Here is a 23,364-nt window from a genome sequence, read left to right on the forward strand (position 1 = left end):
CGTGCGCCGGCGCGCACTGCAACCCGCGGCACCCCGGGGCCGCCGCCGCCGGCGCGCGGGCGCAGGGACGGCGCACCGGGGAGGGGAGTCCCCACTCTCCGCGCGCGCCTCGCCACGCGTGCGCGGGGGGGCGGGGGAGGGCGCGTGTCCCGCGCAGGCGCGGTGGGCGCGCGCCTCCCTGACCCCAGCTCACCTCGCCTCACCTCACCCCGCGGCCGCAGGAAATGGCGGCGGCGCGGAGCCGCCGGGGCCGCCGGGAGGGAGAGCGGACACCGGGCTCCAGGCGCACAGCCCCCAGCCGAGCTCACGGAAGAGCCTGTAGAAGAGGCTCCGCTGAACTGAGGCGCTTCCCCACCGGCATAATGAACCCGGCACAGAACGCGGTCACCCGCGCATTCCCAAAGCGGAACAAGTGATATCCCGGGTCCTCTCCGGGTAATGCATCCCGAGGTATTTAGGGATTCAACGAACCCGTTCCAGTGGAGGTCTGTGGTTTCTTCTTTCCTGTGTATAAACCTGTGAAATTTCCAGAACAGCAGAAACCAGAGGTGTTTGCCTCAACCCTTTCGTGTGTCCGAGGCTTTTAATACTAGCTGATAAATATGCGGCGACTATTTAAACATAAACCTGTTATGCTGCAGCAAAAGATTGCGGCAAACCGTTTAATGTAAAATAAAACGCTTAGGAGTAATATTGTGTAAGTCATCCCAATTTTTTCTCTCAGTTAAAAGGATTTTATTTTTCAGTTGATACCTGAATAGCAACGTATCTTAAAGTATTTGTAGCAGTTTAATTCGTGTTTTTGTCTAGAACGAAGTAAAGAACTTGACTGCAAATTGTCATGGATTTCCTTTCTGGGTTACTTTTTAAGCAGTTCTGTTTCTCCATTTGATTCACAATTGTGACCAAAGTTTTATGCAAAGATACTGTAGGGGACAGGGGGCTCTTTACCACTAATGCTCCCAAAGAGCTAGCCATGAGCTTTTCCACTGGAAGAACTCTGAAAAGCATTTGTAAAAACACTTATTTTTGTTACTGATTCATAATACTCAAATCCTAGCTTTCAGGGGTGGAGAATGTGACATAAGGAAAACTAATATTGATTACTCTCACAAAGGATAGCGCTCTTATGATGAAATGTAGAAGAGATAATAGGGTACAGCAGGAATGGAACATCCAGGAGAAAATGCAGGAATATTTTCAACAAAAATGCGTAATTATCAGAGCCAGAATATGGCAAAGAAACCAGGAGGCTACAAATAACGTCAGGCTGTGTCTATCAAATTTGCCAGAAGATCTTTAGTAACCAGTGATAATTCTTCAGAAAACATACGGATGCTGCACTATCTCTTCACACCATGCACAAATAGGAGCATAACAAGTACTTACTGCAATGTTGCAGTAACAAATTATTCTTTGATAAGATCAAAACAACCAACACAGCTGTGGAGATGATATACATTTGCATTTTCTGCCAAAGCTGTGGCCAAAATGAGGTCATATTTTTAATACTACTTCTCTTTTGGCAGTATTTTGTAGGATTCTGGAAGAACAGGACAGCTTAGAGATGGTGTGGTGGTTTTATGAAACTATTCTCCTAAAAATACTATTGCTCTGCTCTTGTCATCAGTGTGACTTTGCTGTGTATTGACAGTTCTGATTGACTCAACATAGGCTTTGTGAGAGCCAACATAACTTTTGAACAATGCCAAATTAGGAGCAGCAGATATTTTGTGAATTGGTTAATGATAGGACCACATTGGGCCGGAAATGCAGAAATTTCCAGTGCACTTCCATTAACTATAGCCATGTTTCCTAGAGAAATGCCATCGCCATCGTGCGTGACGTTCTTGAGAGCCACAGAACGACCACCTGCTTAGTGTGTTCCTTTTTGATCCATGCTGGCCTGTTGAGGATCTGTTTGAGGAAACTGGTTTTGAAACCAAATTTCACATCACTCTAGAATACTAAAATGAGTGGATGTTGACTTGAAAGCCTGTCACAATCCGCATAATCCTTGTAAAGCAAGGTTGGCTAACATTCCTGGAGCCTTTTCTTCCTAACCGTGTAACTGACCCAGCACCAGAAACATCTGGTTCTAACCTACAGATTACCTTGGATTTTGCTGCTGCTGCTTTGTCACATCTGATGGCTTTAATTACAACTGTGTGGTCACTTGGCTTGGACAAAGACAGGGTCACCAAAGGGGAGGTTTGGCTCTTTTCCCATCACATCTGCTTCCACTGTCACAGACTGCCTGTGTCCCTTGCAGCAGCCACTGTAGTGGGAGGGAGGCTCGCTGCTGAGAGGAAGCAATGCTACTTTTATAGCAGCCAGCTTTGATACTTGAAGGGACTGTGCAATCGTATCTAAAGTCCCTGATGACCTATTTACATTTGAAACTACTAGTTAGTGTTCTAGTTTGAAGTGGCAGGTAACGACAGATAAGGCATTGTCTCTGAAATGCATCTACTAGTTATCCCTTTGAATCTGCAAAATAAAAGCTTCCAGCAGTTATATCTGCCAGTGAGTATCTACCAATAGGCTTACCAAAGGAGTAGAAAACCATGTTTGAACTAATTTATGTCAGAACACGTGATCTTAATTAAATTTTTTTCAAGCAATACATGTTTTTATCACATAACTGGTTTTTGTACTGTCCAACTTCTGCTGTAATAACAAGTAACAATTTATTCTAATATTGCAATAAATTCTCACAAGAGAAAAAGGAACTGACTTTTAATAAAGACCAAGATACATCCCAACAACAAAAATTAGAGCCAACTCAACTTTAGCTCAGAAAAATATCTAACCATGAAATTGCAAAATACCTGTGCTTTGGTAATATTCTTACCATAGAATTACATAAATTCTATACAAATTCTTTGCTTTTTTCAGATCTTTTTTTCCCTTCAAAAATAATAAAATACCTTTTCAACCTTTAAGAAGTGGCCTTTAGATCTAATGATTACAAACATTTTCCATAATGTGAATTATTTAAAAACATTTCTAGTACCTTCTTGTTTCAGATCTATTCCCCCATGTTTAGCTATTCCGATGAACCTGCCTTGTATTTCACCAGTTTATATACAAGTATTGTGGGTAAACATATTTAATTTATAAGTATATTTATAAACATAAATACTTGTCCTGGTAATTCTGAATGCAGCAGTTTACAATGGCTTTGAGAAACTTGCCTTCTGGAAACTTTCAGACCTTCAGGTTGAGGTGTTCATTAACCAGCAAACACATTGAGATACTAGAAAAGAATAAGGAAATATAATGACACTTCTGGTGTAAATTATTTTTAAAATAACTGAAGTTATTAAAAGGTTTAAAGAAGACTACATTTGAATGGTCTGCTTCTACTTTAATTTGTTATAAGAATTTCAGGACAAATTTTAATTAGCTTCTTCCAAGATCATTGTGATTTAAAGAGCTGTTGAAGTAAAATGCATATGAGGCACAGCCTACAAAATATTTTAGTAAAGCTACTAGACACTTCAAGCACTGTGCCTCATTCTTCACTTGAGTTTTTAATGCTGATTTTGTCCATTGTAGAGTTTAAATGAGATTTTTTAATCTGTAACATACATTTTACTTTAATTTATTTAAACTAGATTTCAGTTTAACATTTAAATACTTCACCATTCTGTAAGCAACATCAGGGAAACCTTTGTATATTTTTATTTTCACCATGCCTTACCATGTTCATTATTTTCATAGTTACTATTTAAAATACAATCACTATATAAAACCCAACCAACCAATGAAAAATACCCAGACACAGAAAACACCAAAAGCACCAGGGTTTTTCTTGTTCCACTCCAGTCCATTAATCTTTGAGCAATTAGGATCTCTTGTACCTGACTGAAGTTAAGTCAGCTGGGGGTCTTAGAGGCCAAAGGCAGGTTGAGCCAGTTTTGTTAAAAGGGATGAGAGACTTTGGGGATACTCATACTCATTCCTGAGAGTTTACAAGATTCCTCAGAGGTTCTTATTTATGCAATGGTAAATTGTAGAATTGGGTCTTCATTATAGAAATCAAATGAAAATCAAAGGCCACTATTTTCTTTCTTCAGATCTTAAAATTTAAATTACTGTAATTCTATCCATTTTATTTGGTTGTCCTATTCCTTTTGCTCTTGGAAAAATATTTGATTCCTGACAATTAAGAATAAACTCCCTCCCAAAAAACTTAGAAGGAAAAGAGAAAACCGGTCTAAATCTAAAAAATTATTAAACATTCTGTACTAATTCTCAGTGCTTTTCAGAAACATCTAATAGAGTTGCTAACATACACAGAAGTAATCATGGGAGTCCTTTGACATTTCTGCTGCACCCTGTCACAACTTCTGCTACCATTAGAGAATTTACAGAGCAATCAATAAATTAACAAGTCCCCCAGCTTTCCTTGGTTTGCATAACTGAAACTTTTCCTGATGGGCTTTTGATTTGTCCAAGTCAAAGGGGAAATAAAGGTAGAATAATCCTGTTAGACTACTCCCACCGAGAAAAGAAACTGTGAACAAGAGGACATCAGCTTCTTAGTGAAACTCAGAGATCTCAGTAAGGTTACATACATGCTGATAAGCATGCACAGCAAAATAAATCTTTCGTGCATTTGAACAAAAGTGAACGATTAGCTCTCACAAAATGAATTAACAAATCTAGCAGGTCAGATGCCCTATGAATCCACTCCTTCCAAAAATTTCCTGTTTCATTAGTCTCTTGTATTTAATTTTTCTAGATTTTTTTTTAATTACCAGTGCAATTCTATATATTGAAGTATTCTACATCTTCTGAAAGAATGTAATTGTCTTGACTAATAAAGATGAATTATAACCCAAATGTCCTTTGGAGCATTTGTAAACTTCATTTGCATACTGCTTTCCACAACTTTCTCTTAGCTTCACATATTTTTGCCTCCTCTGAAGACATTTCCATTCCTGCAAGTGTTGCTGCCAAATTCAAAAGTAAAAATAATAATAAGCACCTTTGGAACCTTTTGTATGCATTTTAAAATTATGTCTAGTGCATCTTAATTACTTAAATTATTTGAGTAACTCTTGAGCTTGCAGTCTTAAAATTTTTGAGCTAGAAAGGCTTCTATGCCAATCTTCATTCAATAATATAATATTAAAATTAATTTTCTTAATTCATCAGTACCGAATTTGGGAAACTAGAGTAACAAACAAATTGTACAAGCGTTTATCATTTGAGATGAAGCAGGAAAACATTAGAGCAGGTACTAAATATTTGCATGATTCTGAATATGAGATTAGTTTGGGGAGGAATTACAGTACTTACACTAGTATTTACCAGACAGTTTTAAAATAATGAAAACTGAAATGTAAAATCAGTAGATGGCAGTCTCCATCTATAAAAATACTTGCAAGATAGAAAAGGAAAATGCTTTACTGAAATTTGTTGAACTAAAAGCAGCTATTTGTTACACTAGCTGAAACGACTGTGAAATTCAGAAAAAAAAACCAAAAATAATCACACAAAAAAATTTACAATATTATTACACTCTAGCAACAATACATGATAGTTTTGGTTCACAACTTCCACATATTTATGTGAATTCTTTTCTTTCTCTGAGAGCGCATTACTAGATACACTGTGTTAGTCCTAGAATTATTTTAGTCATTTTAACAATAACAACAGCAATAAATACAGGTAGAATCTAGACAGAAGGAATGTTTTGATCACATTAGCTTTTTTATTTTGTGTAAACTTCATGCCTCATTTTCCTTAGTTACAATAAATAGTTGAATAAGGTTGATTGTGTTACGGTTATGCCTAAGAACAGTGCACTGTGTGTCACAGAATTCCAGAATTGCACCATGGCTGGGCTTGGAAGGGAGGTCACCTGATTCAACCCCAGCTCAGATAGCACCAGCCCGAGGCAGGCTGTCCAGAGCCATGTCCAGACAACTTCTGAGCATCACCAAGGACGAAGACCATGCAATGTTTCAGTTGGTCACCCTCACAGTAAAGAAGTGTTTCCTGATATTCAGAGGGAACCTCCAATGTTTCAGTTTGTGCCCATGTTCTCTGGTCCTGTCACAGGGACCAATGGAAACACCTTGGCCCCGTTTGCTTTATAACCTTCATTCAGGTATCTGTAGACATTGATTTGGTCTCCCCTGTGCCTTCCTTCAATGTAAACTTCAAATGAACATTTTCCTGAAGTAAGAAATAGAAAAGCCATTAAAATCTACCTTGAGTAAAAGGCAAACCAAACACAATAGCTGTTTATTAGGGATCCACAGCTGGCTTTTAAAACCACACTAGTTTATTGACTGGAGCATCTTTTCCTTTTATGAGGAAAGGCTGAGGGAATGGGCCTGTTCAGCCTCAAGAGGAGAAAACAGAGGGGACCTGTTGACAGGACCTCATCAATGTCTGTAAGTATCTTCAGGGATGTTGTCAGAGGATGGAGCCAAGTCAAGTTCTTTTCAGGGGTGCCAAGCAATAGCAGAAGAGACCATGGGCAGAAACTGGTGCACAGGAAGTTATACTTGAATATGAGGAAGAACTTCTTTACTGTTTGGATGGCCGTGCACTGGAACAGGCTGTCCAGAGACGTTGTGGAGTCTCCCTCACTGGAGATAGTCAAAAACTGTGTGGATGCAGTCCTGTGCCATGTGCTCTGGAATGACCCCTGCTGGAGCAGGGGTGTTGGACCTGATGACCCACTAAAATACAGTTTTCTTCTTTAATGGCATGCCATCCTCATATAGGTGGCATGCACCCCACATGCAAAACATTATCAGAAAAGTGGAGCCATGTATGATGAGATCTTGTTTTTCCTATTTTTCTTGTGCACATGAAAGAAAAGGGATTCCCACAGCCAATTGTCCATTCTTTTTGTCTTGAACTGCACAGAAAACTCTATCCAAAACAGAAGAGAGAAAATGGAATTCAGAACTTCTTTCTTTGAATATTTATCATCATTGCACAAAGTCCTAAAGACTAGCAGAAAGTGTCTTTAGTGTGGCAGAGTTGTCTTTGGTGTGGCAGACTGAGGGGCACTCTTTAATCAGGCAGAGGATGAGCCCTACTTGTGTAATTTGGATAAATGTTGAGACCATAACACTTCAAACGTAGTACACCTCCAAACACACTGTGGCCCAATGTATCTTCAGCTCAACTGAGGATGTATAACAGTGGTTTCCACTGTGGCCTGTTCAGCACTTTTAAAAAAATATCCAGCTTTCAGAGTAAATAATTTTGTTCTAACAGAACATGTTAGCAAAATATGGTGTAAACTCTTTCTCTGTGCCACTGGCAGGAAGAAATAGGACAGTAATGTGGGTTCTATCTGACATCAAAAGAATAGAAAGTGGAAAAAGGCAGTTGTGTCAGTCAGCAGACATTACTATTCAAAAGATGCTGTTTATTTTTTAGGAATGTGTACAATAGTGATGTGCACTGCTAATCTGGATAGGTATCTCACTATACCTGTACATACCAATAGCTTTCCTATCAGTCTCATCAAAGCCATCTTCAGCTTCCTTTACTTCTTCAAGATTCATTCATTCATATGGTTTTACTAGAAGCCCAAACCAAAATAGATAAACAAACAAACAAAAGCAATCCACCTTTTGTTCTCCACAGTCACCAAATATTTTGAATGTATGAAAAGTAATAGGCAGATGTGGAACTAATAGAAGAAAAATATGTATTTATTTCAGTAATTAGTTAACTTTGCCATAACTCTGGGTAAGAGAGAGGAAAAAAAAAAAAAGAACTTTATTTAATTATAACTATACAGGAAAATACAGACTACAGGAGTGGATTGCTGCCAATAATTCAGAATGGTAATCCTCCTTACACTGACAGGCTCCTTTATGGAATTATGTAAGTTAGTTATCTGTACATGTTAGATGTCATACTGCTTGTGACTGTCTGCACTGTATGTTTAATTCTTTTTAAAGAATCCTTTTTAAAATAACTAAATGAAAAATAATTAAAATTAAACCATAAATAGTAACAAATCTTGTTATAAGAAATGTTAATTATTAAAAGGCAGAGTAAAAACAAGTGGGCAAGAAGAGGAAAAGGTCTTCTCAATTTGGCTTCCTCTGAGGCTGTAATTTTTCCAGCTACCTTTCAAAGTTTCATTGCTCATCCAAAAGTGCAGAAGCAGGAATAGTAATGCTGAGGTCAATTCAAACCATGACAAGCCAATACAGTGTTAAAAACTTTAGCCCACGTCTAAACTGAATCATAGAAGCACAGAATGGTTTGGATTCAAAGGGACTTAAAGATCATCTAGTTCTGAGTAATTAGTTTCAATATAATTACAACCTCAACAACATAATTTATCACAATTTTGGCGTGAAATTAAACTTGTAGAGAGAAGGTGGGAAGATTGTAAGGCTAACTTGTGCTTAACTTGTGTTTCTGAGTACAGCTTCTTTCAGTTTCCATCAAAAGCACTTGAGTTTTCAAGTGAATTGTGATCCCACTTGCAATTAAATCTTTTTCTAAATGAGAACCATAGTACATAGGTGTTCTTAATAGCTAAGAAAGGATGCCATTATATTTTAGTTGAATTAAAGTCACGATATTTCTTCAAAACCTGTAACTTGTTCAGGTTCCTTTTATTAAGGGAAAAGGGCTTCTCATATTTTTCTTTTTTTTTTTTCCCAGATGGTGAAAAACACAAATCACAATGTATTCTGGAAAAAACACAGTAGTCTTGATTGCAAACATTCTCATTAAAACAACTCTCTGGCAGAGGGCCTTTATTTAGAAGGGAAAATTTGCTTAACAAGGTTGTTAGAGTCAATGTCTGTTGCATGCAAACACTGACTCTTTTACAGTTGAATTACATGTGGTTGGTTGTAAACACCATAACACTAGGAAGCAAATAATTTTAATATGCTTTTAATATAATCAAGATAGTAAAGACCTTCTTAACAGAATCTGGTTTAAGAATATTTACATTTGAGTGATTTCTAATTGTACATTAATAATGAATAATTATTGTAAGGAAAATAGTATGTTCATGTACTCTGCATTCCTGCAGTTTTAGTTCTAGATCAGGAATCTATAATCCTGAAAAATAAGATAGAGCATTAGCTGTTGATTCAACACTAAGTTGGATATAACACTTAAAAATTATGGCAGTATAAAATACATGAGAAAATAGAGCATTATAGTATTGGTATACATTTTGACATTTCTCCAAATTGCTCCAGGTACTGAAATTAAATCCTGAAGTTTGCACTTGGTTTCAGTGTGAGGTTTTTATCTTCATAAAATTAGGGAATTCCCTTCAGGATATCAGTTTACTTCTCAGAATTCATCTGACAGGTAGTTGACTCAGTTCTTTCTTAGATTTACTTATCATCATCAATACTTTCCAAATTGTTTATAAACATGGCATATTTTCCATTTCTTGCTGCCTGAAATACCTATGTGCTCTCTGTTCTGTGGACTGAACACCTACAGCTTCTGTTCACTTCATCTGAAGATAAGTGTATTTAACACATCTGGAAGAAGTTTGTGAGTGGAAATCTAAGTTGATTACACAGTTAAAGGCTTACTGAGACAACTTCTCATCAAAAATATCATGGTCTATTTGGATAAAAATTAACTAATTTACGTGTATATCATGATTAAAAGCATTAAATAAATACCTCCTTAGCGAAAATCCACTGATCTCCTTCCATTACGTGGCTGAAAGACAAATATTCAATAGGTTATATATTCTATAAAACTGACAGAATTTAGTAACAATGCCCCAAACAACTTTGTGTGTATAGAAATTGGTAAATTTCTCAGTAGTGCCATTGTGATTATTATCAAAAATAGACCTAAGATAAGTTATTGTTTCATCTATATCTACTTCTGGAGGAGAATTATACACTAAAATTTACTGCATATCGATTGAACAATGAATTGTCTGTCTTGTATGATTTTATAAGGGGGAGAAAGCAGTAAGAAGTCACCTCAAGAGGTTGTTAATCCTTATTCTTTATGCATTTTCTTAAAATGCGCTTTCTGATTGTTATTCTTGCATTATAAGTGTTTGTTGCTATTAACAAAGAAATACATGTCATTCTCAATTATTTTCTATTTAGACTGTATTCTTTGATGTAGACAAGGACTTTCTCCCTTTTCACTGTGGTGTTTTTTCAGAAGTATTTTGCACTAGCGAGGATCTTGAAACAACTTCTACTAAAGATGATAAAAAATTTCTTCCTGGGCATAATAAGGATTTGTCTTTACTCTGGAAGCATGAATACACCAATGTTAATATTACCCATAACTTTGGTCTGTCATAACAACTCTAAGAATGCAAGCCTGATTCATAAAAAACGTAGCTGTACAAATCTGTGGTCTTTTCATTAGAATTATAGAATAATTTAGGTTGCAGAAACACCTTCAAGACCATGGACTACAACATTAGACACATTTTTATTTAAAATCATTAGCCACTTTCTTGTTTTAGTAGCAATACTAACCAAAATCGAGAGAACTATTCAAATGTCTGACTTGCCACCTTCTCAATTTTGTTAAAGTGAAGTAAAAAGGCTCTATGTCATAAAAGCTGAACACAGTAGATTCAGTCTCATGAGAATTCCTTTATCTAGTTTCTTACCTTAGTGGTCAAAACAGAAGGAAAATGGCAAGGTCAGACCTAGCACAGTGTGTAAGCATGGAATCATGTTTATATCATGTGCAAACAGACCCTGTTGAACAATGCTTTATGAGGATTTTCCAGGATGTCGTATTTTCTAGAACTTTTTCAGACAAATAGATACAAAATGACCAATGACTTCTTAAGACATTGAATGGTATCATATATACACAAATCTAGGAATATAATATAAAAAAAAATCCTACAATGCCTTTATTTTAATACAAGGAAGTGTCAGGAGCAGACCTGGGAACATTCCTCTCTAGGGTGGAATGCTCATACTGAAAAAAGTATCTTCAATCACAGTAATTCTTTCTGTAAATCAGTTATTTCTCTACTTTTTTTTTTTTCTTTTTTATTGGTAACTCTCACCACAAAACAAAAAGAAAAAATCAAACAAACCATACCCTGTAGAAAAAATAGCCTCTGCTTTGAATCATTCCTGGTCCTTGAAGTTCTTCCTAAAAAAAAAAATATTTTAAATTATATCTACAGCTGAAAATTAATACATACAAAGAGGTTGTTTATGTATATATAAAAAAGAATTCTTCAATACTACATACAGTCTTACTCCTTAAATGCTTTATATGCATTTCTCCATGTCAGCAAGGCAAAGTTTATGTTGTCATGTAGAAATAGCAGAGAACATATGAATGGAGCCAAATTCCGCCTAAAGTTTTAGATCAGCTGAGATTGCTTTTGAATGGTACTAAAAATGATGAATAGTCTTTGCCTCTGATTTTCCAGGCCTCATTACCCAGGCACAAGAGTGACTTCATCTCTGCAGATAGAGTTGGTTTCTTGCATCTTGCAGGAGGGCAAAAATACAAAGTATAAATATCAGAACTACTTGAATACTCCCAGAACTGAGACCCCAGACTGTTCCCAAAGATGTAGCATAACCCCCCGTCTCACATTAACTCCCAAAGAGCAGTGCTTATGATAGTCCGTGCTGCACACAGGGTGAAACAGCTGCCTGGTGATTCATATAGCAAGGAGGGTAACAAATAATGAAGAAAATAGAAATTCCATTTAAATGTAACAAGTACAAAGCATGAAGTATCCAGTTGCTTTAATGAGATCTTCATGATTAGAGAACACATATGGTTAATCACAGTGTTTTATTTGCTTCTGCTGGGATAAGATAGGAGTGATGTGTCTGTCCTGCAAGTGGGGAGACAGTAAATTTGAGAAACAGAATAGTCTCAGTGTTATGCTTACCAGAACATAAAATGAAGATGGCTTTTATTTAGCAATGAAGGTATTTCTCAACTAAAAACAGGGGTACTGTGATCTCTTGGGTAAATACGATAAGGTGAAGTGTCATAGAAAGGAATCACGCCATGCTCTATTCTAATGCTGTGAGAATTGTGTCAAACAAGATGACTCCCATAATTTCTAAACTAGAGAGGTAGATGTAACCCAGGGAAGCTTTCAAAGGAAGTAGAGTTTAAACCACACATAATTTTTGAGTCTCGATTTTAGTTCTGACTTCAGTTCACCACATATAGCATTATATTCCGTTTCTTGCTGTATGTAAAACATCTGTATGATTTTTATTTCTATTATTCTTCCCATTCTAGCATTATCTGCATTTGAAACACCCATCTTGGATTTATAGTCTGATCACTACTATAATTTTTTATACTTCAAAAGGGTAAAAATTTTTTACTACATTGCCATTTGAGTCTTATGGTATTCATATGTAATTTTTTCAACTTTTTCTATTCAATGTGCGAACAAAACTGAAAACAAGAACAAAATAAGCAGCTGTTGCATGATTAAGAAATTCATTCAGAACAGAAAAATAATCAAGAGTACAACTACTGGTGAGAAATTTTGATTTCTTTTAATGTCATTTTCCTCTTACAACCAGACACTTCTTAAAGATTACATATTATTGTTTGAGTTAGTGTCAGAAGTTTGGTATTAGAAAATGTCTGAAGCTAAGAATCTGTTATTTTTTTAACACTCGCCTTCTAAACTTCAAAGGCTTTGGAGATGCTAAAAAAACCCAACACAAACAAAAACCTACCATGATAAATATGCAAGCTTATTCACAAATCTGCATGTATATATGTATGTACACAGAAAAATGTGTATTCCTGGAGATGTATGATTACTTAGAGTTTTATTACATTTATTTGTTTGTTTGTTTGTTTGTTTATTTTAATGCCTGCCCTCTAGAAGGTATTTTGCTCAGTCTCTTATATTGACTAGCCAAGAAAATGCTTGAGCCTTCTTTCTTAGATCATATCCTATCAGGCTGTAGCTCAAGAGGAATCAAAGCTGTGGAAAAATCTGGTGTTTAAAACTGGGGAGAAATAATGAATTTAATAGAGCATATTTCCTCCTTTGCCCATTTTCAATTCCTTATCTGGTCAGGAAGAGAGGTGGATGTGTTTATGTATAGCAGGTTCTGGTTTTCTTCCCAATATGACGAAGAAAAAAGATCAGCAGCAAGATAACCCTTCCTGAAGCACATTCTGTGACATTGAGATTTGGGTAGTCCAACCAAAATATATAAGCAGAAAGGTCTACAAGGGCATTTTTAGAAAAGCTAATGAATCACAAAGTGTGAGAACATAAGCATGCAGAGTTTAAGTTTACATACGTCCAGTTTGTATCTCTTCAGTCTTCTCTCATTAAGCTGAGGAACGAGTTGCAGTAAAGGATGCAGGACAGACGACTGAGAGGACACGAACACACACACATGAGCAAAAGTGGAATTTGGCCCTTGTGATGAAAAAAAGTCTCTTTCTGCAGTATTGGCTCGTGGTCCAAACATGCACCAAAAAAAGGACTAAAGACTGAGAAACTTCTTAATTGAAAAACTTATTTTTTTAAACATTTTTACTTGACAACAAACAAGCATCAACATTTAAATTTGTACTAGTCAGAACTATGGTGAGAAATGCTATGTATCCTCACCTTTACTAACTGAAAGTTCAAAACCATTTACAGACTCCTGGAATTAGTCAAACTTTGATCAGTCTCTAGGAGTGGTACCAAGAATATTTCTGTACACTGTTCCTACTAACACATCTTAACAATTTTCTACTATGGAAGTTAGCAGCTTCAACATTTGTTGTACTTAAAATTTCATTTTACTTGAAAATAAATAGCAACAAAAAAATTGGATTTTTTGGTAAAGAGCAGTGTACAGTAGAAATCCATTCTCAAGGGATATTTTTAACCATAGCATTGGTCACTCTATCTAAGCTCTGATCATGAAATTCTTTGAGTTCAACAAGACTTTTGCAGACAGCTTAATTATGCACAGTGGCATTGTGTGCAGCCTAAGTGCTCACCGTGGGAAAACACAACTATGTGGAACTTTGGATAGAGGTCCACAGGAAGAAATAAAGTATAAAAAAACCTGTGTTCCATTAACCAATTTAAACCTTCAACTCATATAAATGTAATTTAAAAAACAATTAGTTTTTGCTACTTAGAGAAGTAATGCAAATAAGAGAATTGTGATGTATGGAGTAACCAGAGTACCAAAGTGGTATTGTACTTCTTAGATAAAAAGAACTTGCTTATTTGTAGCAAATTTTTTGCTATCTGCCTAAGGTAGGCAATATGGGATCATAATACCTAAAAAAGAAGGAGTCTGATGTGATTGAAGCAGTTAATGAACATCCCAGCTTGGGATGATCCACCTGGGCTCTGTCTTAACAGCCAGTGCAGTGAGCTTATAAAGCCAAGGAATGATGGATCTCACCTAAATTAGTATCTCTGAGAATGGCTAGAAAATTGTTATCTGAACAATGACAATAAAAATAGCTAAACAGCTAAAAGAAGTGAGGAAGTAGTAATCTCTGGGTGCAGCAGCAAAGGTATTCAGGATGGTGGTACAGTGGGATGCAGTAATCTTTTAAGCAGGAGCAGCAGCAGAAATAGCTCATTTCACTGTGCCTTAATTACCATTAAAGCCTCCAAAGCAGCTGTAGCATGAAAACATTGACACCAATATGAGCAATATCACCTTCTAGGAAACACACCACATATTTCTGGAGAAATGTAAAGAACAAGGCAAAAATGGACACTGGCATGTAAGAAAATATGAATATGTTTAACTCTCTCAAAACTCTATGGTGCATAGATACACAAGGATAACAGAGGATGTTTGCACTTCAAAAGTGAGATCACATACTTGGCTTGTTGGTTTATGAGAATATTTCTAAAGCAACAGTTCTTAGCCATGGTTTAAACAATACTTTTCATTCAAAATATAATCCAAAGTCCAAGTGAGACTTAAATACTATTTTGCCTGCTACATATTTATGAAATGTGCAAATGAATTAATACAGTTTAATTAATAATCAATAGAAATGCCTCAAGTGTATCTAATAGTTATGGTCCTGTTCTCAGGTCCTGTAAGTCCACATTGTTTCACTGCATGTGCTATGTTCCAATACCCAAAAAGAGTATTTTATCTCATTTTTAAAATTTGAAACTGCAAGATAAAGATTCAGTTGGGATTCCATGAATGTTTGGTTGAGTTTGTTAGATTTTTTTTTCCTGTACACCTGTACAACACTGATCATCCTCCCCCATATTATTAAAACACCTTCTGTACTGTAAACATGCAGCTCCCAGTCCTGAGTTTACTATACAGTTGGAGAGACTACTGCAGAAAGGAATATTGCCTTGGTTTTATATACAAGTACACGTGTACTCACTCATAAGGAGGTGCTATGCCACTTACCATGATGTCTGAGTTTCCCGAGTCATGAGTCTTAGAATAATGAAATAAAAACTGTTTGAAAGAATTAAAAGTGGGGTTTTACTACAGAACAGGGCAAGAGTTTTATGATTTTCTTGCCTTTTTTTAGTGTGATTATAGGACATATATAGACATCTTACCCTTTTGGTGTTGGCTTTCTCATCTAAACCCTGTGGGAATAATAGTTGGTAGAAAGACTTTTATTCATTAAAATAAAAAGAACAATGGATAATTTTGATTACATACATAATCATTTCAGCACTGGGCTAAAATATCCTTCTTCCTTGGCAGATATATGTCTTTGCTTATCAATCTAACTAATCATTTCAAACTCTATAGAGTATATTGATTACTCTGCCCTAGAAGAGTTAGATGTGTTTAGCAGATGTGCCCTTATTCATCCCCAGACTCTCCTAAGTAAATTTATTTGTCTCTTGAGAACTCATAGTTTTTCTAATCTGAAGAAATAAAAACACCTAACACTTTGTACCCAGACTGGAGAAAATTTTCCAAAAACTGATGTGTCCCTGTTGTCTTTACAAAGTGTTACATTCTGGCAGATGGCATTTTAGAGTAAAAACTGATAGAAGTACTTCCAGTGCTGAATGACACTTTGCATACTGGGTCTTCAGAATTCGTTATAGACAATGGCACAGTGAGAGATCAGGCTTCAAAAATGCCAAGCAGTCTTTTGTGTGTGTTACCTGTGGTTTCTGGAGAAATCCCATGACCAAAAAACAAAGTTCTTCCAGTGTAGTGGACACCTAATGCAAAGAAAACAGGAACTCAGGTATCACAATTCCATATAATAACATACATATAACAAACAGTGTCAAAATTGTAGAGTTACCTCTGTCTGACTGACCTGAGGCTGAGAATCTGTGGACAGGTAAGCAGAACATGCATTGTCTATCTGTAAGATAGACACATTTTTTTTAGGAAGCCAGAGTAATAAAAACAAGAGAAATATGCATATTTTCTGAGAATGGTAAGTGCAGCTAATGGCATAGCAAGCTTGCCTACAGTAAGGCATCTTTATATGTCCATTCATTAAACACTTTGCATTCAAAGGGGGAAAAGGCTTTAACCACATAAAAAAAAGTAAACAACATCAACAAACTTATACTTGCTTGATTTGTACAAACATACGTATCAGTGACCTTTATTCCCTACCCACCACACACTCCTCTTAACTGCAGACTTCTCAGACTAAGTCATGTTTTAAGTTTTGATTGTAAGCATCTGTGAACTTGAATCTCTTCTGCAGTATCTTTGAATTATACAAAACTGTGAAGAAAATGACTAAACTAAGGCAAGGGATTCAAGGATCAATCCTCAAACACAGCTCTTTCAATTGGATTATGGCATCCCTACAGGCGTATGACACATGTATCCCTTGAGTGATTATGATCTATGCTGGCACATCTTATGCTCACCAGTCCATTTGTGCCAGAAGTTTCCTAAACACTGTCTGAAACACCACTAGTGTTTGTCTTCACCAGTCTTTTCAAAGCTGTCTTCATTCAGTGCAGTCATGATCTTGTCTTGGAAGAAGTACTGAAGATGTGATTCCTGTCCATCCTCTCCCTACAGTTCTAACCTTGTATTAATTACATCCTCCTTCTGTTTCTTTTCAAAGATGAAAGAATAATGTAATACTGAGTAATTTTTAGTTGAGTTATTAATAGAGGAGGAATAAGAGATGGAATAAAAGGTATTTGAGTTCAGAGAAATAATTATTACCAGCACTGAAAGCTCTGAGTATTCTGTAAGGAAAAGTCTCCAGCACTGCAACTGAAGTTGCACAGCTTAATAAAGATGACGAAAAGCAACATACAATTTTATTAAGTAACTTAAAAGTTATATCAATAGTAGCCTCCATCAGCATATGCTATTTTTTTTCCATTTAACATTTGGTAGTGTTGGACAAAAAAAATCTTTGCCATTCATGTTGTTCACAGGCTGCATAAAAAACACCGTGATTTTGGGGGGGGCAGGGTTTGATAGACCAGGCAATGCAATTGTTCTTGCAATTTTTTTATAGATAAAAAGCCCTAAGTGACATGCATTAGCAATGAAAACATTAAAGAAAAAAGGAAATTAAAAAAATAATGCTTATCTGAGCTCTTCAGGACAGGAGATGATTCATTTCTCCAGAGACAATCTATGAGAAAGCATTAGCAGACATAGTGGGAAAACTAATAGCTCACAGGATTCCCTTTTCAAATAGGTTTTGTTGGTAACACATCCTCTCCTTTCTCTTATTCCTTCATCTTGCATATGCTTGAGTGTATTAGTTCAGCTTCAATACTTTCAGAGTAAGGAAGTATAGAGGAAGTCAGCAATGAATGAGAGAAAATCAAGCTGAAGTAATTTTGGAAGCTTATGTTAAAAAAAGAGCTGTTTTCTCTTGGGGATTGTTTGTGTTTGTGTTTTGTTTATTTACTTGACAAAGAGAACTACCATAATTAAGTAGCAGAACAAGCCAGAGCCTGCTTTGTGTTCAACACGGTGTCTTTCAGCTACAACCTTCACAGACAAAGCGAGGGCTGAGGAAAAGCCACAATTTCTGTTAATTCCTTTTTAAAAAATTAGTAGTTTCTATCTTCTATGCATCTTCTCCAAAATTTTCTCTTCTGTCTCAGAAATGTGGGCTGAGGGTAGAAGATTGCAAGTTGCTTGAGGTTGGTTAAATAACATAAAGAAACAAAAGGAAGTAAGAGAAAAGTAAAGAAACAAAATACTTAGTTACAAAGTTCTCAAATTTATAAACTCAGACATACTAGGTTTATTTGGAGGCAGGGTTTCTCCTGTGTAATCCACTGGTAAAGTAGCAAAGAGTGAAGAATCTGCACTTTATGGAACCCTGGTGAACTACTATGAGTGAGTAATTAGGTTGATTTAGGGTACATAACTATATATCTAATTGTCTTTCTTTTGACTCTTTCCAGTCCAGCATAATTCTAGTTCTAATGGTAACTTTTATATTGCTTCTATTACAAAATTTTACAAAATTTAGTATCTTATGCATACCATTTTCTTCATAGAAATCAAAAGGACCTATTTCTTGGTTGCCAGTCATCACAGAGACAAATCTTACAGCTAGCAGATCTTATCAAGACATTCAGAAATGTATAAAACAGCTTTTTAAATCCAGAATGTAAATAACTAATTTTCAAAACCTCCTTATAGTTATCAGGATCTTACTTCCCAAGAGTACCATTTTTTCCTGGGTAATAAATGTCACTGGGGCTTGTTCAAGTGCCAGTCTGGAGTAGGTTAGGTTTTGAGTCACCATGTCCAATATGAACTGTGAGGACATGGCAGTGAGCGGAATGTCTCCTGCAATGGTCTCAATCAGAAGAAATTTACTCTCTGCATCTGCCCCCTTGATGAGTCACTTAGTTTCCAATGCTGTCAAAAGCTACTAAATTAAATGTCAACACTGTAGTTGATAGTTGCAGCAACACCAGGGCATGCAAGTTGGAGGGTAAAGCCTCTCCACATGTTATGCCCTGCCACTCCATCTGTGCCAAAAGGGCAGGGAAGAGCCTGTGTTAACACCTGCATCACCCTCCAGGGTCAAAGAAACATTCATTTCAGAGATGAGAGTGGAAGTTATCATACCAATCATCAGCCAAATGTTAGAGAGGCTAATTGACACAATACTTTGTCCTTTCCCTCTTAAACTGAGGGCTAGGATAGGATTGAACAGTGTCCCAGCCTTGTGTGCTAAACAGAGGATGCAAGAAGCAAGACTGGATGAGTTGAAACAATTCCTGAGTATCACATACAGACTATAAAAGTACCAGATGGGAGGGACACTGTGATGTTTCCAAGGACAGTGTTTGCCTGGACAGTGACAGTTACCAAACATAGCTCTCCATCGAGACAAGACAATCTCTTCTCAGAATTACATCTCTACACCTAGTCCAAACATCCTCCTGAAGCAACTGTTCAGAACACCTGGAAAATTAGATATTTCACCTCTTTGCTAATGCCAGGATAGGAGACATACGGGAAGACATACTGGAAGAAAACACAGCTGAACTCCGGGCAAGAGAAATACTGAATAGTGAAGTGGGACTGGAGCAAGGATGAGCACAGAAGAAATGGAAGGATACCACATGGTAGATGACGCTTACCTCTTTCAAGAGCTGCAAATCCTCATCTGAATCAAGCGCTTGGGATGACATTGGTGCACCTGGAAACACAAACCATGCTTAGCAATGCTGTACAGCGAAGGTCATTTGTATAAGTGTCCCATGTCACACATATCTAGCACAACTATTAACTGCAAAGATTGAGACCTGCTTGGTCCAAGGAAGTCTGTGACCCTGGCTGCTCTGTGGTTCAGTGTTGCCTGCTCTATTTCAGCAACACAGCAGGATGCTTTTTCACAGGTTCACAGCAGATATGGACACCCACGTCTGAGCAATAAACAGTGGGGAAGTTTCTTAGGCGTCACTTAGAAAATCACATTCCAGTTCCTACAACCTCGAGTTTTCTGAGAACTCTGCTCACCTCCAGTGCACGCACTGCAAGCTGAGGATCTGGACTCTACTTCTTGCCTTCTTGTATGCTACAGCTGCAGAATTGAACATGCACCATGTAATGTACAACTGCATATAAATAGTGTCCATGATATGAACCTGTTGTTTTGAGAAGCTGATAGACAGTACATGTGTTACTGGATTTATTTCCTCTGTCTTGCATATGTGATGTGGAAAAGCTTCTCCCTCAGTAGATTAAATGTGCTCTTAATTGCAGAATGATGCAGTGAAACTATGCTTAACTTGGGGCAGCTCCTTTCTCTACTTCTAACCAACCAGGCTGCAGACATGGAAGTCACTGTCTCAGGGTCCCTTCCAGCTCATTGTCCAGAACATCCCTCTTACCACATTATTTTACCTGGCAGTGTATTTCTGATAGCAGTGTATTGTTAGAGTCCCTGTAAATAACAGAAATGAGAATCAGACACCACGCAATGGTATCAGAGAGGGGACGTGCTGTAACTCCCTTGGGAGTGAAATTGGTGCCAGACCTCTAGACCTAGCTAGAATGTCCAGTGAGCAGGGAATAAATTATCACCATGTTATTTGTTTTACATTTACCCCTAATAACAATGATCACAACAGCAGTTAGCTCCAGGCATTAAGGGATGGATTTCAAAATCACATTTTTCTACTGGCATGGACTTAAGGTGACTAATTATTATGGATGCTTGCTTTGCCCCAAAAAAAAAGAATTAGAGGGGCTCTTAATTTCACACTATATAAAAGCAGTATTTTTAAAAAAATCTCTGAGTTGTTCACATAACAAGGAAACTGATTTCCAATTCTTTGTTTCATTTGAAAGAAAAATGCCAAAAAAATTAAAGGTGCTACAATTGTCTTATGTTTTCTTCTGCTTTTCAAATATTGTATTAGAACTGGAATACTGCCTGGGATTAGTATCCTAGTTAAAAAATGGAACAGGGCAACACTTGAAATCAGCACACCTTCCCCATCAAAGCATTGCCTGCCTATCTCTGATCACTGCTTCTGCCACTGACTGGTTCCCAAGGCTTTTCAGGGAGATCTAAAGAAATGAATTACCATGAATTAGTAAACCTTAGGGCAACAAGCAGGAAGGCCTGAATATTATAATTTTCTCCCTTTTTTTGGTAGCATAAACTTCTGGACAGAGAAAATAAAGTATTTCACCCACTCCTCACTTTCCTTTAGCTTTCTCTACATATTCAGAAATTTTTATTTCATGTGCAACCCCATTTGTTTTGTGCACCCAGGACTGTGTTCCTCCAGAGACTGAGAAGTGTTCCTCCATCACCCCAACCAGAACAGGGCTGCAGTACCTACAGGACTTAATTAATTTACACAACAGCACATACAGTGAAACATTAAGGTTTTTGTAAAATACACAAAATAACCATAGGGGTATGGAGAAAAAAAGAAGGCAAGAGAGAGAAAAGAGAGAGAGGAGAGGAGGGAGAGGAGGGAGAAGAGGGAGAAGAAGGAGAGAGAAAGAAAGAAGCATGTGCCATTGAAGAAAAGATTCCTATTTAAAGGGAACATGGAGGAGGCAATCCTTCTACAAAATCAGCACTGTTCACAGCGCATTTGCTCTCTTGTCCTTCAATTTTGCCGTCTTTAAGAAATTCAACTTCTTTCAAGGCAGTAGAATGCCAGATGCACAGCCTGGGACTCACTTGTTACATCTTCTCTTCCCTCTACTGCATCCCTAAACAAGCTCCTGGTGATCATTTGTGTAAAAACAGTGATGAAATACTGTGTGCCACTGCCCTCCATTGCAGTCCTCTTCCTTCCCTCCCTTCTTCCACATCTTCTGAACTTATTTTTAACATAATATTAAGTATGCTGCAATTAGATTTCTTTGGTTATTGATATTAAAAAAACACAACAAAGCAGAACAAAAACTCACAGCTAAAGCAAATCACACAAATATAATACAAACAAAATAGAAACAGTCCTTGCACAGCATTTTGTAATGTTACTTTACAAGGTGTAAGCAGCTAATTTATCTGAGGTGGAAAAATAGAGTAGAAAAGAGAGTATGTTTTGTTAAAAAGTCAGCTGGATGTTTCACAAGATCCCCCTGCTACAAAAATAGCAACTTTCAGGATTCCTCACCTGATAAATATTGCTACAGCTTGGAATGACTGCTGGAGGGTCCTAATTTATCCTGCTATTTTGTGATACATGCTGTTTCATGCCTTTTCTTACCTTTTTAAAGTCAGACTAAATTATACTTAGAATTAAATCTCTTTTCACAAAAGCCTATTCCCCGAGTTGCCGGAGTGTTTTGCCAGGACAGAGTGATCGTACCGGGACAGGGGAAGAGGCTCCGCAGCCCAATCCCCGAGCCGTGCCCAGCAGCTGTCCCGCTCCTGCCGCAGGCTGCGGGCACCCCGCTCCCTAACACAGCGCAGAGCTGGAGGCACAGCAGGAGGGGGTGGCGAGCGGCGTGATCCTCACCTTTGCAAGCAGAAATGGAGGAAGCGAGGAGGACGAGGAGGAGGAGGAGGAGGAGCGGGGCCGCGGGCAGCGCCGTGCCGCCTGCTCCCTTCCCCGGGCTGCGCTCGGGGCTGGCGGCGGGGGGCTGGCGGTGCCACCGGTGTCCCATGTCCGCGGAGCTCCCGCTGCTCTGCCAGCCGCTCTTCTGGGCATGTCCTCGCTGCCTGCCCCAACTTTTTAAATCCCCCGACACGTGGACGAGCCCCAGCCCGACTCGGGAGGGCTGCCCCGCTCGGCCCGGCCGGTGACTCAGCCCGCTCCGCCCCGGCGCAGGGCCGCTGGAACCCGTGCTGGGGCGGTGGGTGCCCCTGCTTAGCACAGAGCCGAGCCGCTGGCCGGGCTCCAGACCCTTTATTAAACCCCCTCGTTAAAAAGAAAGTCCATGTTTTAATGTCTCGGAGCCCTGCAGGAGCCGCGGTGGCTGGCGCGGAAGGCGCTGCTCCCTCCCTGCCGGGGACGCTCGCAGAGATGAAACCGGGGCCGCAAAGGGGGGTTCAGACGCTGCCCCGGCCCCCTGCACGGGGGAGAGGAGGCGTGATTTAAAGTGGGTATATCGGACCCACCAGCTGATCTGCCCCACTAGCTGATCAGCTAGCTGAACGTGGGAGAAATTCTCGTGGGGCTTGCATGAGTGAGAAACCGGCGGTGGCTCTGGGGACACGGGGCTCTGGGAATGGGCACCCGCAGACTGCCCACTGAATGTTGTGAGGACTGCCCGGCTGCAGGGGTGTGACTGCCTCCTGACTTCTCCTGTGCCTTACAGGCACACATAATGCCACACCACGAAACAGAACTCGGCGATGTGGTAATATTTAGCGATTAAAATCCTAATACTGTGCCTAGCGAGGTATTTTACTTATAATACGGCTGCAGACCTTGGTCCCAGTTGTTATTTGTGCCTGTAGATAGTGCAAGCAACTACATTATATGGCAGACAA

At 38.3% G+C, this 23,364-nt stretch overlaps 2 protein-coding genes across 7 annotated transcripts; both read right to left on the bottom strand.

The window, feature by feature from the left end:
- Positions 1 to 2,671: 2,671 nt before the first annotated feature.
- PDCL2 (phosducin like 2) lies at positions 2,672 to 9,591 on the bottom strand. Its single transcript, XM_088056979.1, is given in 7 exon segments — positions 2,672 to 3,085; positions 3,088 to 3,110; positions 3,146 to 3,259; positions 4,827 to 4,870; positions 4,872 to 4,966; positions 7,472 to 7,561; positions 9,564 to 9,591. Coding segments are annotated over 7 exon segments (486 nt in total). The 3' UTR covers positions 2,672 to 2,993.
- Positions 8,866 to 22,558, bottom strand: NMU (neuromedin U). 6 transcript variants are annotated; one of them, XM_005518012.3, is made up of 10 exons: positions 22,388 to 22,558; positions 19,538 to 19,596; positions 16,258 to 16,305; positions 16,097 to 16,156; positions 15,533 to 15,562; positions 15,375 to 15,425; positions 13,275 to 13,349; positions 11,068 to 11,121; positions 9,657 to 9,696; positions 8,866 to 9,072 (listed from the first exon to the last, which is right to left on the bottom strand). In XM_005518012.3, the coding sequence occupies exons 1-9, from the start codon at positions 22,533 to 22,535 to the stop codon at positions 9,661 to 9,663; spliced, it is 561 nt and encodes a 186-aa protein (XP_005518069.2). In that variant the 5' UTR covers positions 22,536 to 22,558; the 3' UTR covers positions 8,866 to 9,072; positions 9,657 to 9,660. The 6 variants fall into 6 exon arrangements, with proteins under 6 accessions (XP_005518069.2, XP_087912804.1, XP_087912806.1 ...); XM_088056678.1 differs by having other exon boundaries at positions 16,243 to 16,305; XM_088056680.1 differs by lacking the exon at positions 16,258 to 16,305.
- Between the last annotated feature and the right edge of the window lie 806 nt (positions 22,559 to 23,364).

Source organism: Pseudopodoces humilis, chromosome 6 (assembly GCF_049639895.1).
Source record: "Pseudopodoces humilis isolate 2021_Gansu_Grassland_sample_001 chromosome 6, ASM4963989v1, whole genome shotgun sequence".
Lineage (NCBI taxonomy): Eukaryota > Metazoa > Chordata > Aves > Passeriformes > Paridae > Pseudopodoces > Pseudopodoces humilis.

Bases quoted from the DNA above. Each gene is read 5' to 3' on its own strand.
- NMU (XM_088056678.1), bottom strand. From the start codon at position 22,535: ATGGGACACCGGTGGCACCGCCAGCCCCCCGCCGCCAGCCCCGAGCGC. The intron at 15,563-16,096 runs GTAACACACACA...TTATTCCCACAG, and splicing joins GATTTCTCCAGAAACCACAG to GGTTTAGATGAGAAAGCCAA. The intron at 11,122-13,274 runs GTATGTAAACTT...TTTTTTTTTTAG, and splicing joins TGAAGAGATACAAACTGGAC to GAAGAACTTCAAGGACCAGG.